Raw genomic sequence first — 16701 nt, forward strand, 5'->3', positions numbered from 1 at the left:
GTTCGCTTAAAAAAGAAAATTTATCGAAAACTTTGATAATAAAAACGTTTCTAGAAATGAAGGCAATAATTTTAAAACTAACGATAAAGAACTATTAATTGAGAAAGGTTGAGAAAGGTTGCATATGTTGTGTTGAACTACAAAACAAAATTGATCTATTGGAAAAAGAAAAACACGAGTTGAAATCTTAAATAAGCATTTTAGAATCTAAAAAACAAAAAAATAGATAATTAACTGAATCAATATAAAAGTAAATATATACTAAGTTATGAAGTTATGTCAATTGACAAAGATCTGTTCCAAAAGTATACTGGCATTAAACATGAAGAGTATATTAATTTGTACAACTTTTTAAATCGAAGAAAAAATGGTGAAAATATTAAACACCATAACTCAGCATTTTCTGAAAATATGCCCAAGTTAGGTAATCAGGCACAAACTGGTCCAAAAATAAAACCACTTAACAACAAAAAAAAATCAAAGTAAAAACATTTATTTACATATAGAGAGTAATATACTTTCTTTGGTATTTACATTATTGTCTAATACTTGTGGTAAAAATAGTTAATGTAAAAATCATTTAACTTTGTAATTAATTTAAAAAAGAACTAATTGTCGAAAGGTGTTCTTATAATAGCGATTCCTTTAAATGTGTACACAACAAAGTCTCAAAACTGGGAATTACTTAACCTGGGAACTACTTGGAACCCCATTGTCATTTCTGTATAATAACAAGTATAATGATCTTTTTTTAAATCCATTGTCTAATCCAATATAAAAATCATTGTCATTCAAACATTTGGAAATAGACAAGTGCTTTTTCATTCGAGGACATTTAATTTCAATTGAACCATAACTATATTTATCCTTTTCATCATATACAAGACCATCCGGACTTGCAAATAACCAAAATAAATTAGGTTGTATTACAATTCCAGTTGTCCATTTTTTAAACAATTATTTCGATATTTACGTTTTATCATTGCCTGATGTCATTACATCATTACGTCAATGGAATGCGGGATACGTCTATTACACACTACTCAGGATATACACTTTGCTACTCAGTATGTGCATTTTGCTACTTAGGATGTACATTTTGTTATTCAGGATGTACATTTTTCTACTCAGGGTCTACAAAAATCGTTTCAAAATCTTCTAAAAACTTTTAAATAACAAATATTTGTAAAATGAAATTCGAGACTTACTTTTGCAATTCAAATAGTGTCTCAAAAACGTCCGCAAATTTACCGATAAGCTCCTTAGCTAAGCTGTCTTTCGTTTTCTAACTATACTGGAAATAATACTGGAAATAATGCGTTGAACTAAGCAAACAGTTAGTCTACACAAGATACATCAATTTAAAGTAAAGTTCATTTCGTGTCTATTTCATATTTAATAGTATTACGTGTTTATTTGAAGACTATTTTCAGGTTCTGAATACCAAAACTCTAAAACTGATTGATCTGTACTGAAATTTTTTTTGCTGAAATTTTTGTAACTTTTTGTAACTCTTTCTAACTTTTCCTTTACGGAATTTTTCTTTCTAATATTTGTAAAAAAAAAAAAAAAAATTTTTCTTTAAAAAATCATACTATGGCACATCAATGAGATTTTAAAATGTAACACTAAACAAAAATTTAGAAGAGATATTATTTGGCAATGTTTTTATGCATGTCTACGCATATATATTTCGCAATCGTCAATTTTAGCATCATATCAATTTCGGTTTCAATGTCAATATAATAGTTGTACTGACATTCGAAACCAAAATTGATATGATTGTAAAATTGACGATTGCGAAATATATATGCGAAATATATATATGCGAAATATATATATGCAAAATATATATGCGAAATATATAGTAGAACAATTATTGTTTTACTATTTCTATTATTCATGATGAAATTTCTTCCCAAGCTTTTGAAGTATACAAAAAAGTTATCTGGTTATCGTACAATTTATAGTTTTTAAGATTTAATTTTTAGAATTTAAAATTTGAAGTCATGATCAATGCATATACAGTTTTGTTGTTATGCTTGGTATCAACGACGTTCATATGGACGGCAATTATTAGCGATGACGATTTGCGAGGTTTTGAAAAATGTGATATTAAATTTTAGTTATAGTTTTTTATTTTTTTTTATTAAAAGTATTTCATATTATAATGAATGCTTATACCTAATAAATATTATAACTGTTTCTATATTGTATTATTGTTATTTTTTTAGTATTAATGCTATTTTTGTTTTAGACAATGACGATTTAAAAAAAGATATTGTGTATGAAATTGATAAACAGATTGATGATGATATTTTCGACGAATCTTTGGAAGATGACCAGCAAAGCACGGACGCAAAGTTCATGGAAGGTAAAAATTTAATCAGCCTAAATTATTATCTAATAATGTAGGATTCTAAATTTAACATTCAAAAATCTAGATTAAACTTTTAAATATTAAATTTTAATTTTTCGTATTAAAATCACAAACATTCATGAAAAAATTATTTAAAACTATGTTTTGTTTCACTTAAGCAAGCCCCTAGTGAATGTTTTATTGTGTTAGGGGGTAAATTCTAATCATACCTAACTAAAAAATCATTGTTGTTTTAAATTATTTTTAAGGACTACAAAAGGTCTTCAAAACACAATGAGTTCCAAATATTTTTATAACAAATTTTCCTCACAAGTATTTCAACCTTTTTTAAAATATGAAAAATTATATTAAAATTTCAATAATGATTTTTTACGTATATTTAATTGCTGAATGAAGTGCAAGCTAACTTTAAAGACAGGGTTAATAAAGTTACGGACGCCGTTAAGAAACCTTTCTTAACTTATTTCCCAACAGAAAAGGGTTCCATACGGCTGCTTTTTTCACTACCATTTGATAGGATAAATGTGATTATGTGTATTTATATATATGTAGTTGTCTTAAAAATTAGTTTTAGACAAATTCTCTATTTAACTATATTCTCATTTTAAGGTGAAATGAGGTTAGCTACAATAAATAATTTCTTGATGCACTTTGCGTTTTAGTTATTTAAAGTATATTTTTTTACTTTCAATAGTTTATTATATTTTGTTAAACACTTTTTATGCTAAAAAAGGTTAGTTATAACCAGGCTTGTGGAGCCGTAGCTGTGGAGCCGGGGAGCCGCTGTTTTTTGGTAGAGCTGGAGCGACAAAAATCGAGCGGCTCTCGTGTTTTTTTTAAAAGAATAGAATCTATGTTTTTTTTTTTACTGTAGACAAACTCTATTCATTTATTGTTTAACTTATTTGTTGAATGAATTATATATTGAATTCCTTTTTTTTTTTAAATATTTTTTCTAACAGTTACAGTCTTGCCAAAACGTAATAAAAATGATTATTTTACCGATTTTTTGTACTCAACAAAAAACCATCCTTTAATAGCATTTCTTAATATGCTTTATTAAATTATATATGGAGGCATTACAGTATTACATATATTGCTTTATATTATATTTTTATACTGATATTATGCTGTTAAATATTTGATGCGCGATTTAATGATCAAAGGTTATTCATATCTTTAAAACTACTTTTAAAGTTTTTTTTAAACTAATTATTTAAAAAAAAATTAATTTGAAAAAAAATAAATTTTAAACAAATTTCTAAAGCATGCGAATGTTAAATTTGGAACGATGAATTTCGTTTTAAAACTTGTCACTAACACATTATTAAATTATTTTTTTCGCGTAAATACATTAAGTAATTATAGTATTAATTAAAAACAACAACAAACGAGTTAAAATGTTTCTCCTTATAAAATGTAATTGAAACAGTTAGAAAAACGAAAAAAAATTCTGCACAACTATATACAAAATCCTTCTGCATCGTTACTTTCAATCGCTAAAGCATCTAAATCTAGCAAAACTACTGTTTGTATGGTTATAAAACAACACAAGAGCTCTCGATCTATCGAATGAGTAAAAGGGTCTGAAAGAAAGAGTGGCTTAAGGGATAAGAAAGTAGCAATTAGATTATCCACGCAAAATCCCGGCTTATCGAACAGAGAACGAGCAAAAAGGTATAAAGTTTCAGAGTTTTTTAAAGATTTAATTTTGGCAAGCAATATGCAGCTGTGGTTTGTTTTCTCGAGCTTTTGTCACATCGTTAACTTTAAACTCGGATGTTTATATCAAAGAATACTTGTAAGCTAGACTTTTTCAATTTTATCGAAGTCAGGATGTCCCCTGTTGGTTCTGGCCGAATCTTGGTTCTTGTCATTATTCTAAGAAGAGTGGTACAATTCGTGGGACATCAAATTCATACTAAAAAGGTTGAATCCATCAATCTGCACACAGTTCCGTCCCGTTGAGAAATTTTGGTGAATTGGCAAACAATATTTGCGTAAGAGTGGCAAAACAATCAGTACAGATTTGATTAGAGAGTGAACATTAGTAAGAAAAAAATTTGCCAAAGACACTGTGCAGAAGTTGATGTCGTCGATTAGCGTAAATGTTTGCTTATTTATTTGAAATAATGAAAATATTAAAATAAAAAGCGCTTTTATAATCTTCAAGTTTTTTTTGATTAAATTTTTTTTTTTTTTAGATTAAAATAAATATCGAAGGTTTTTGCATTAGTTGAACTATTTTTTATTTTTTATTTTTGAATTTTTTATCGTTTTGAATTTAACGATCGCATGTTTTACCCAATGGGCACGGGACATACAAAAGAGGTCTTTTAAACAACATGGAGCGTTTTGAAAGTCTTTAGAACGTTTTGGGCAACTTTTGAACGTTCGAATTACGTCTTTTTTAGGTCCCGTGCCCGCTGGGTATCCAGTGAGGACGTAAGAAAGACGTCTTTTAAACGTTTTTTGAACGTTTTAAATGCCTTTTGAACGTTTTGGACGTGTTTGGGACAGTCAAAAGATGTCCTTTTTAGGTACCGTACCCCCCTGGTTAGAATTACTAAAATTAGAACTAAAAACTTTAGTCTTGGGTAAATAATATATAGAAAAAGTTTGTTTACCCTAAACATTTTTTTTTTCAAAATTAATATCTGGTAGTAGAGTAGTGGTAGTAATATAAAATAAAATACAATAGCCTTGTAATCATGAGAGTTGGTTAGAGATTAATTGCTGTAATTAGTAAAGTTTTGAGTTGGCAAATGTGATCAAAAAAAAATATTCCAAAACTTGCAATTTTGTTCATAAAGTTCGGGAGCCGGAGACAAGCCGGGAGCCGAGCCGGAGCCAGATATTTCTTAGGAGCCGTTGCCAGAGCCATAAAAAAATAAGTCTGCTTTACAAGCCTGGTTTTAACATAATTTGAAAATTATATAATAGACACTTGTTCAAAGCGAGAAACAGAGATAAAAGAGTCAAAACATAAACAAAATGTAACTTCAAAAATTTACTAAGTAGTAGTGAGTGGTGGTCTGAGTTCTGAGTTTTTTTAATTCTTACATGAGTAAACTACATCGTAAAAATACATCTGAGGCTTAAATTTGAAAAAGTAGAAAAGCAGCAAAGAGACCAACACATTCAATGGGTTGGTTACATTAACGGCAGACTTAAAGTTAACAAGTCCTACCGTCAAGAGTTTTTAGTTTAGTTCTCTATTTGTTTAAAGTGGTTTTCAACAGATACACACCAATAGTTATTGGAATAAAACAATCTTTTATTTTATTTTTTAACATTATTTGCTTGTCTAATTATGATAATAATAATAATAATAATAATAATAATAAATAATGATAATAATAGTCTAAAAAATGTTAAAAATGTGCTGCGAAGTTGGTTGCAGAACCGGTTACAAAAAAATGGTTGGTTACATAATCGGTTACAAAAACTAGTTGGTTACAGAAAAGGTTACAAAAAGAAGGCATTTGACAATAGTGAAGTGTATTTTAAAGCTTAAGCGGTATTAATTTTTTTTTTTACAGAAGATTTGAGCTCATAATGAACCAAGTTTATAAATAGAATTTATTGGTTATATCAAGGACGTAAAATAAGATATATCCAGGGCCGCATTAAACAATTGTGTGGCCCTGGGGCACTGAAATTTGTGGGGGCCCTCGAGAAAGATTTTTAAGCAAGCATAGCTAACGTTTAGTACCGTTTACTGGTACTAAAATTGTGTTGTAATGTAATGTGTTAAAATCTAAAGTAACTCCGCATAAAGTTTGACCATCATATAAATTGGGGGTAATGCTAAAGCAATGTATGGACAAATAAAAACAATCAATAGAAATGAAAAATATAATGATATAAACATGTATTTTGGTAACGTGAAGGTGATGCTGTGAAAAAGACGTGCACTTCTTGAACAAAGTCAAAGAATTTCACTGCTGCAGAACACGTATTTGCTGCTGCCTTACCAGCTAAATTCAGCAAATGTGCACAACATGGGACATAAATGCATAGGTCATTTTTTTCCTTTATCAAAGCTTGCATTCCGCAATATTTACCGCTCATGTTTGCAGCATTGTCATATGATTGACCTCGACAGTCATGTAAACTAATTCCATTGGATACCAGATAATTCAATAATGCCTCTACCATTTCACGACCAGTGTGACCTGTTTTAGGGATAAAAGTTAGGAATCTTTCATTCGGTATTAAGTTTTCCATATCCATGTAACGAATTATAATAGTTAATTGATCAATATGAGCCTCATCTGGTGTAGAATCGACAGATACCGAGAAATACTTTGATTTTTTGATAGAACAGAAAATGAACTTTAAAACTTGTGAGCCCATCAAATTTATAATTTCTTCACAAATAGTGGAAGACAAATAACTGGTATGGCCTCTACCTTTTTTCGCATGCATCTTAATGTGAGCAGCAAGAAAATTGTCATATTTATTCAGCAGTTCTAAAATTCCTAGATAATTCCCATTGTGTGGTGATCAAACAATTTCATTATCACCTCGAAAAGCTAACCCTTGTTCTGCAATAAACTTTATAGTACTTATTACACGTTGCAGTATTTGATTCCAGTACACACATATTTCAGATTCCTGGTTTGCTAGCTCATGGTAATTTCCTCCAGACTTTTTGCCACGCTGTGCCAAAGTTATAATTGCTTCTAGATGGCCTTTAGATGATTCATGTTCACTGAAACGCACTGAGGCATGTTTCCAATAGCAAAAACCAGAACTTCAAAAATTAGTAGTGATACTTTTGGACCCAGTCAATTTGCAAATAAAGCAGTATACTTTTCCTGTGTGTGAGGAAAAGCACAACCAATTACGTTGACATGTTTCACTATTTTTTTTTTTTCGTAGGAACAAATTTGGGGTATATTTCCAAAAAAAGGGTGAGCCATCAGGTTTTTCCTGTTTCTGTGATATTGAATATTTCCTTAGGGTATCTTGAACACAATTTTGCAACAACGAGGTAGGTCCCTTCTCTGCCCAAAATGTTATCATATCCGTTGAAGCTAATTCTGGCCACAAACCAATATCATTCCCAAATCCAAGCATAAAGTCATGTTCATGTTCAATTGTTACAGCCTTTGCCATCATAGCTACTGTTGCTTCCTGCTGTTCATCTGTTTCTGTTATTGTTTAATTGTCACCAATGTCTTGCAATAGAAACTTCTCAACAGGTGGTAGTATAGCTGAAATTCCAGGTAGTGACTTTGAAGAATCTAAATCTCCATCTCGTTTACTAAAAAAGGCACTAACTTTTCTTGATTTTGCAAAAACTTAAAACACCCCTAAGGCGGGAGGTGCTATAAGTCGGAGTTGGCATCTCCTAGCCTTTGCCTACAAAGGCTAGGAGATGCCAACTCCGAATTAAAACACCCCCTGCCTTGGAGCTCTTGGTTGAGTAAAGGCTAGAGATGGGGTCTCAATAAAAACACTCATCTTGGGCAGATGTTAAATGCACCCGGCTACTGTCTTGTAGAAGGCCTCTTAGGCAAAGACTTGACTAGACAACTAATGACTATTATCTCCTAATGAGGGTACAGCTCTAAAACTCAGTTTTATGGTTTTAAGGCTGGCTGGTAGTCAGGTTTCCAAAATCTGTGGTAGCTCTCAGGGAGGCTGATTCCATTAACAGCTAGAAAAATATCAAAGTATTAACAGTGCCATGTTGCGCATGGATGGTGTCCCTGTTTGTACTTTTGGTGTGCATTGCGAAGGCCACATTTGGAGCCCTTTGTTACGGTTTAGGGTTTATTAGTAGTAATGAGGCATATGCTTGGGCTATTAAACAGTGTTCTGAGTACTATCAATGCTTTGAATCAAGTTCTTCTATCTAATTTAAAAATGAATAAAGTCACAAAAACTATAAAACACAAAAAACCATCATAATCACCAAGTTCTCTAAACCTATCATTCACTAATATTCGTGGTCTTTGAAGTAACTTTTCTTCTGTTGAGTCTATCTCTTGCAAAGTTCACCAGACCAACTTGCTCTTTGTGAGACTAATTTGAGTTCAGCTGTCTCATCTTGTGATCTTAGGGTTGATGGTTATCTTCCTTTAAATAGCAAAGACTTCAATAGTCACATGCTTGGCCTGGGCATTTACATTCATAAGAATTCACCCATTTGTTGTGAAACTAGATTTGAATCCACAGACTATTCATTCATGTGCTTTTGTTTAGCACCACTTCACTCTATTGCCTTTCTCTTTGTTCTATATCGCTCTCCTTCATTTCAAGACTGCACTCTTTTTGATGTTTTTTCTGATCATATTGACCAAGCCCTCTCTCTTTATCCATCAGCTAATATAGTTGTTTCGGTGACTTGAATGCTCACCACTCTGAATAGCTTGGCTCTAATGACAGTGATTCTGCAGGCATTGAAGCCCACAACTTTTGTCTTTCTCAATCCTTTACTCAAATAGTCAACTTTCCAACTCGATTTCCTGACAACCCGAAATATTTACCTTCTCTACTCGACTTATGTCTTGTTTCTGATCCTAGTCAGTGCTCAGTTTCTCATCATTCACCGTTAGGTGCTTCTGATCACAGTTTGATCTCTCTAAAACTAATATCTCATTCTTCTTCATCACCTGAATCCTCCTATTATCGAACCTCTTACAATTACAGTAAAGCTGACTGGGATTCTTTTCGTGATTTTCTTCGTGATGACCCTTGGGTAGAAATCTTTTGTCTTCCTGTCGACAAATGTGCTACTTACATAACTTCATGGATTCAGACTGGCATGGAATCTTTTGTTCCCTCTCAACGGTTCCAGGTCAAGCCTCACTCTTCTCCATGGTTTTCCTCACACTGTGCTGCTGCGATTGCCAATCGAAACCGTTACTTCCATATTTATCAGCAAAACAATTCTCCAGAAAACAGACGTCTGTTTATTACTGCATAAAACAATTGTAAAAAAGTTTTGTCTAACGCCAAAACCCGCTGTTTTCAGGTCATGAAATCTCGTATCTCATCTCAAAAATTAGGCTCTCGTGACTTCTGGAGAATCTTTATTAATATCAATAATAAGGGCAAATCTTTAATTCTAGCTCTATTGCATGGTTCAGGCTTTGTCACCTCACCTAAAGACAAAGCTGAATTGTTTTCTAAAAACTCATAATGTTATTGCCAAAAAACTTGCAGAAAAAAAAGTAACTCAAAATATAGAACCGATTACAACACCTTCAGCCAAAAGAAGAAAAGTTATTAAATGCAGAAAGTGTAAAAAAGAATTATATTCGGACATCATGTCATGCAAAAATCCAAATTGCAATACTTGGCTCTGCAACAAAACATGTTTGCCAAAAATTTTTGAAGTGGGTTCAGATTTTTTTTGTCGTAAAAAGTGTAAACCTTAAATCTTTTACTTATTTCTGTATGCTATATAAAAAATATATAGCATATTTTTGTGTGTATATAAAAAATATATACATTTACATATATAAAATGTTAAATTTATTAAATGTATTGATCGGTTTTAACAGACTTTCTGTCAAAAGCAATCTTTTTTTTTCTTCTAGTTTTCATATTTTCAAATACAATTGAAAAAAAAAAATTAATATATAATTTGCTTGTTGGTATTTTTTATCTTATTTAAAAAAAATAGTTTAAAAATTTTAAAAAATAACAAAGTTACTTGATTTTTATTGTTCAGTGATCAGTTTTACTCTATTGGTTATATATTGGTTCACCAAAAGCACAAATCTTCTGCAGAAAACATATTTTATTTATAAAGTTGGTTTATAAAGTTTCAAACAAATTTGATGTGTTTTGGTACTTAGGAAATCTTACCTTCAAAAACTACTTTTGAAAAAATGCGTCAAGTTTTTATCAAGAGTGGTCTTAAGACATGAATAATACAGAAAAGAAGCCTTATTAAATATTGTACTTTATGTATGTTTGGAAAAAAGTCAAGTCAAACCAATTGACGCAAAAAAACCTCAAAGTTCTAGCTTTATTATAAAAAAAGATATAAGAGTAAAGTTCATGAAAATTACATGTTTTTTGTCAAAAATTAAACCTTTTTCTTTGTGCTCTGGAATCCTAACACCTAATGGAAACCTACAGAAGATTTGTGCTCTTAATGAAAAAATATTTTTGATATTACAAAAATTTAAATACTGTTTAAATATAGTTTCTAAAGCCAGAAAAAGACCTTTTTCTCATTCAATTCTAGATAAAGCATTTCAATTCAATTTTAGATAAAAGTTTTTATCAAAACATGATTTTTATTGGTTTCATTCTATAATATACCTCTAGTCATACCAACAAATTTTAATTAGAACAATTTCCAGTTCCTTCATTTTTAAATTTAAAGATAATAACTCAAGGAAGAATCAATCATGAAAATGTTTTTTTTAAAAAAAAAATAAAAAAAAAAAGCACGCTTTAGCTTTGTATTTAAAAAAGTTTACACACGCTTACACAAAAGAATTTATAATTGTAAATTTATTGGTAAAAGATCTGAACTGAAAATTTTATGCAGGACATAAAATATTTTGTTGTTGTTTTATGTTGGGTGGTGTTAACTATTGTGTTGTTAGTTTTAATTTGGTTGGCATTAAATTTCGGTTTGTTGTTTTTATGTTGGTTGGAATTAAATATTGTGTTGTTGTTTTTATGTTGGTTATTGTTTAATACCATGTTGTTCCTATATTGGCGTTAAATGTTCTATAGTATTTGTTGTTCTATATTTTTTGTTAAGGTTATTTTTAAGAAAGATAAATGTTATGAATGTTTAAATAAAACATAAAAACATTTTAAGAAAACATGTACACTAAACTTATAAAATAAACAAAAAATGTATACAATACTTAAATGTATATATTATAATTATAAATTTAATTCATTCACAGATGAATTAACCAACTTTATAAAATTTTTATAAAGTTAGTTACTTTGTCCTTGAATGAATTGTATATATTTTTTATTTTTTTAATTAACGTAAAAATGTCATTAATATTATTAAATTTATTTGACTTAAAAAAATTTTTTTGTTTAAGTTATGAAATAAATTAAAAACATACAACAATTTATTAGAACATATCGGAAAGATCTATTCAATTGAATCGCATGAATATAGTTATTATCGACTGGGTTCAAATGGTGCATCAATTGGTTTGCATCCAAGTGGTGTTGAGAAATTCAAAGTTGTTAAAGGTGAGAAGATAATACAACTATATATATATATATATGTATATATATACACACACACATACTTACAGACATATATCCGGTTTTTATATTGTCATTTTCTTTAACACCATTAGCTTTTCTGGTATTATTCTGTTTTTTAGATTCAGTTAGGATTTTTGTTGTGCACTACAAGATTACAATCTGAAGATTATGAGCTCCTCCTAATTATAGCCACACTATATTGGGGGTTTATATCAGAGTTTTTTTGAATAGATAAGTTGCCTTTACTTTGGTAGTCCTAATGAACATGAGAGTTAGAAATATTTTTAAAATCCAATAAATGCTTCTATTAATTATATATTATATCATTATTATAGAAAGAAGTATTTTTATTACTTCAACAAGAATACTTCTTTCTTATGTTAAAAATAAAGTTTTCTTATTGATTTCACAAATTTTAATCTATAATAGGGAGATGTTTTAACATTCTTATGTAATATGTTTTTTAAAAGTATGTCATGTGTCACTCAAACAAAGTGAAGTGAAATAAGGATATTAATAAAACAATTATTTTTATAAACAAAATGTTTAAAAAATTTTTTTAAAAAAACTTCTAACCACTAGCACTTGATTTTTTTATTTAATCATAAAATACTTGACAAAGTTTCCGAATAAAACTTGGGGTAAAAAAGGTATACCTTAATCCTAAAAGTTAATACCTTTTCAGAATCATTAAATCATTAAAGAATAAGAAAATAACGAAGGTAGTGAAACTCAACCTTTCCAAAGATCCGATCTTATAAGGGTTTCTGGCATTGGTCATCTTACTCAGTTCATTTGAAATATTTTTAAAATAGTGTATATATATATTTTTAATTTGTTAATCTAATAATTTTAAGATAATAATCTTATAATTTTAAAATATTATTCTAATAATTTTAAAATAAAATATATACATCCTTATGGATGAAACTGTAATTAAAAACTTTTGCTGAAAGAACTGATCCTAAATCAGTTTTTAACAATTTTATAAGTGTTCTTTATCTTACGGACTTCTCAAATTTTAATTTTTCATTTAATAATCATTAAAGAATTAAAGAAATAAGTATTGATGATGATTTTATTTGACTTTATAGTTAAAATAAATTTTATAAATAAATGATTGTTTTGGTTTTTTATGTTGTTTACAAACACAAATTTTTAAAGTTCTTATGGCATAATTTGTATTTATGAATGTAATATCACAAAACAAAAAAAAAGAAATTACTAACAAAAGATATATTTTGTATATGTTTTTAGAAATAAGTAAAAAAAGAATATTTTTCAAATTCATTTGATTTTTATTCTTCTTTTTTTTTTTATAAAGTAAAGTTTAGGCTGACAGCCGTAAATAAAGGCTGTCAGCCTAAACTAGTATATCTGCCTGAAGTAGCATGCAACTTGAGGTTCAATAGGGCTACAGCTAGATTTAAATGCACACAAAACTGTTACACCAAATGGTACAAAAAATATATAGTAAAGGTGCAAAAAATATATAGCAAAGTAGAAATCTGGATATGATTATTATAAATTTTATAGGACTTTTATGCAGCACTATTATTGAATTAAACCTGTATAATCTGTATAATCCTTTCAATTATTCTGTCTGAAGCTTAGTACAATATATATAACAAGTATATACAACAAGTGTTTGATTAAATTAGACACTTGTTTTATATATACGAGATAGTTATATGTATAATAGGGATAAGAATTATCCCTTATTTTAAAGTTTTTAATAAATTTTGTCTACTTTTTAAAAAAAAGTTAATTTATAACATTCATAAAAAAAAAATTCATGTACCAAGAAACTCGACAACATGGTGAATGCCATATATTACAAAAAAATTTTTCACACAAAACATATTAAGTTAAAAGAAAATGATATTTATAACATATTATTTTGGTGTTAAAAATTAAAGAAAAGTAAAACTTCACATCCCCAATGTGTATATAGTATATACAAAAGAGTAATACATACTAACTTAGGCACAATTACAAACAGATAAACATTAATCCAACATAATAATCAATGATGACATGACTTGTCAAACGATGCGTATTCTGTAGTTATGCTAGTGACTAACCCAGACCTTATTAATTATCTAAAGGCAATTGATGATATCAATTGCTTTTAGATAATTAGAATTATTAGTTTAATCTGCACAGTCAAACAGATTAAACAGATAACTGAAAACACAAAAATAATTTTACCAGATTGTTTGCTTTTGATATTAATGAACATGTTGTGAGAAACTTCAAAAAATCTGATACTTTTAAAACTTTTAGAGTTAAAACAAATTGTTCATTCTTTTTATTATTCATTCAATTTTAATTGTTCATTCAATTTTAAGTAATCAACATAATTTTTAAATATATAAAGTGCTAACCTATAAAGGTATTAGCTAAAGGCTTGTTTTTTATTTTAGCTGGAATTAGCTTTATTTTTCATGAAGTTGGCTGAAATTTGGTCATATTGGCTGTATTTTAGTCTTATATGTATACCTTTTGTTATTTTTGTTCATTGGGTAAGGTTTATTGTTTTCAGGTCAGGTCAGGTTATTCTGCTACTGATAATATCTAACCTAGTGCAACCTGTTTCATATCCTGCTGCCTTGTATAATATGCTTTTTTCAGACAAAGGCTAGAAGATGCTAACTCTGACTTAACACACATCCTCTGCTTATTGGCTCTAGGTTGAGTAAAGGCTAGAGATAGTGTCTCGATAAAAATACTCAGCTTGGGCAGATGTTAAATGCATCCAACTACTGTCTTGTAGAAGGCCTTCAAGGCAAAGACTTAATAGGGTAAACTATCTGTAGTCTAGATGTATTTATAATACATTGTTTCCAGTTTAGGATGTTGAATGCTGGATCCTCTTAACTCATAGCACAAGTTTTGCTTGTCTCTTTGTTTTTATGACTAGGCAACTCAATCTATTATCTCCTAATGTGGGTACAGCTCTAAAACTCAGTTTTATGGTTCTGAAGCCGGCTGGTAGGTTCAGGTTTCCCGAACTTTGTAGTAGCTCTCAGAGAGGCTGATTCCATTGATAGTTGTAAATTATTGAAGTACTAACAGTGCCATGTTGCGCTTAGCAATTCCTTCGGCTGTTATATAGTGTACTGAGTACTATCCGTGCTTTGAGACAAGTTCATTAACCAATTTAAAAAACTATAAAACACATAAAAACATCATCATTACTAAGTTCTCTAAATCTATCATTCACTGGTCTTCGAAGTAACTTTTCTTCTGTTGAGTCTTATCTCTTGCAAAGTTCACCAAACCTACTTTTCCTTTAGTGGGACTAATTTGAGTTCAGCTGTCTCATCATGTGATTTTAGTGTTGATGGTTATCTTCCTTTAATTTGTAAAGACTCCAATAATCACATGCTTGGCCTGAGCAGGGGCCAGGCCGGAGTTTGTGACCGGGGCTGCATAAACATTTATGCATCCTTAAGTATATATTTTTTAATCAAAATTCACGTTATTTTGCATATATACAATGATCAATATGATAATCATACTCCTCATTATTATAATGATGATGATGATGATCATCATTATCATCATCATCATCATTATCATCATCATCATCATCATCATCATCATCATCATCATCATCATCATCATCATCATCATCATCATCATCATCATCATCATCATCAATAGCATAAAAGAGGAAGGCTAAAGCCTGATAATGATGATCATGATCATTATCATGATCATCATCATCATCGTCAGGCTTTATCCTTTTTTATTCTGTTTCTCTAATATAAACAATCTAGACCATTTTTTATTCCTAATTTAAGCTTATTAATACAATATGTAAGGCACTCTCTTCAAGTTTTCTTACTTGTACCACTACCATTTTCTACTGAAGCTGCTTCCTCTCTACATGCTGATACCTAAAATACTTTAATCTTTTTAACAAATGCTGTTTGATACAATGTTTTTTCCAATCTTTCTAAGATTATGCCTTATTTTCTCGTCTTGCTAGAGTCACACCACACATCCATCTGATCATCTTCTCTTTCAGCAAATACTATACCATATAAATTCTAAAGTTTATATAGCAATGTAAGGATATTGTATGCCAGCATCTAAATAAATAGCAAACATATATTTAAATCCATAATATATATGCATAAAATGCATCTTGGAGGCTTTTATTCTTTCTGGAATAAAAGTTTGGAAGCTTTTATTACTTCTCTTCAATTTAAAGTCAAGTCTCATTCTACTCCACATTTTTTGCCATCTTGAGTAGTTGCTTTATTAAATATCAATCATTTTTTTTTTCATCTTTATTGCAAGAGCATCTCTCTTAAAAACAAACATTTTACTAAATTTTGTATCTTATCTCAGATGTTCATGAGACTTCAAGGTTCTAGAGACTTTAGATTAGTCTTCAACAATGTCAATAACTTAAGTAACATTTAGTTAATACTTTATTAACTAATAATAATTAAACTAATATTTAATCTTTAATTCATGGGTCTGGTCTTTTTATTTCTCCCTAGAATAAAGCAGAGTTATTTTCAAAGAAATCTTACTTTAATTTGACTCTTGAATATAATGGCCATACTCTTCCTGACAGTTAAACAGATTAACCCATTGTTAAACATGGAAATCAATCTGGCTTTCAATGCTAAAGTTAGTTCTCAATTAAACACTTCTACAGAGTTTAATTGAGAATTTACAGATTTCCATCATAGTCTTTAAAAAGTGTTATCCAGAACTCTCTTCAATTTTTCAAAACTCTAGAAAACACTTTGACCTCTCCTACTATCCTACTATTAGTCTTCACTCTGCCATTAGTTTCTTTATATAAAGGTTTTAAGGTTATTAAATTATTTCTTTCTAATTGCAGTAGTAAAGTTATTCTTAAAGGCCTACCCTCTTTATTTCTTTATTTCAAGTAACTTTAAGGGCACCACAAAGTTTTATCTTTGCTTTTGTATCTTTGCCTATTGTTTCTTGTCTACGATAACGATCTTCATGAAATCTCAAGTGGCTCTATTTGCTGCCAATTTCATTATTCTTAGAAATATTCTCATATAAATAATATATAATGACAATGTCATTTTATACTATTTATATGTTAAAGTATG

At 29.4% G+C, this 16701-nt stretch overlaps 1 protein-coding gene across 4 annotated transcripts in view; it reads left to right on the top strand.

The window, feature by feature from the left end:
* Nucleotides 1–1241: 1241 nt before the first annotated feature.
* The window catches only part of LOC101235846 (uncharacterized), a 44542-nt gene continuing 29082 nt past the window's right edge, over nucleotides 1242–16701 (top strand). For 2 of the 4 annotated variants that reach the window (XM_065818402.1, XM_065818404.1), the window contains exons 1-4: nucleotides 1243–1366; nucleotides 1992–2109; nucleotides 2258–2374; nucleotides 11456–11575. In XM_065818402.1, coding sequence (XP_065674474.1) covers nucleotides 2010–2109; nucleotides 2258–2374; nucleotides 11456–11575 — 337 coding nt within the window. In that variant the 5' untranslated portion in view covers nucleotides 1243–1366; nucleotides 1992–2009. Of the gene's footprint in view, nucleotides 1367–1991; nucleotides 2110–2257; nucleotides 2375–11455; nucleotides 11576–16701 lie in introns of all 4 variants that reach the window. The other 2 variants (XM_065818403.1, XM_065818405.1) reach the window with 2 other exon arrangements.

Source organism: Hydra vulgaris, chromosome 14 (genome assembly GCF_038396675.1).
Source record: "Hydra vulgaris chromosome 14, alternate assembly HydraT2T_AEP".
Taxonomy (NCBI): domain Eukaryota; kingdom Metazoa; phylum Cnidaria; class Hydrozoa; order Anthoathecata; family Hydridae; genus Hydra; species Hydra vulgaris.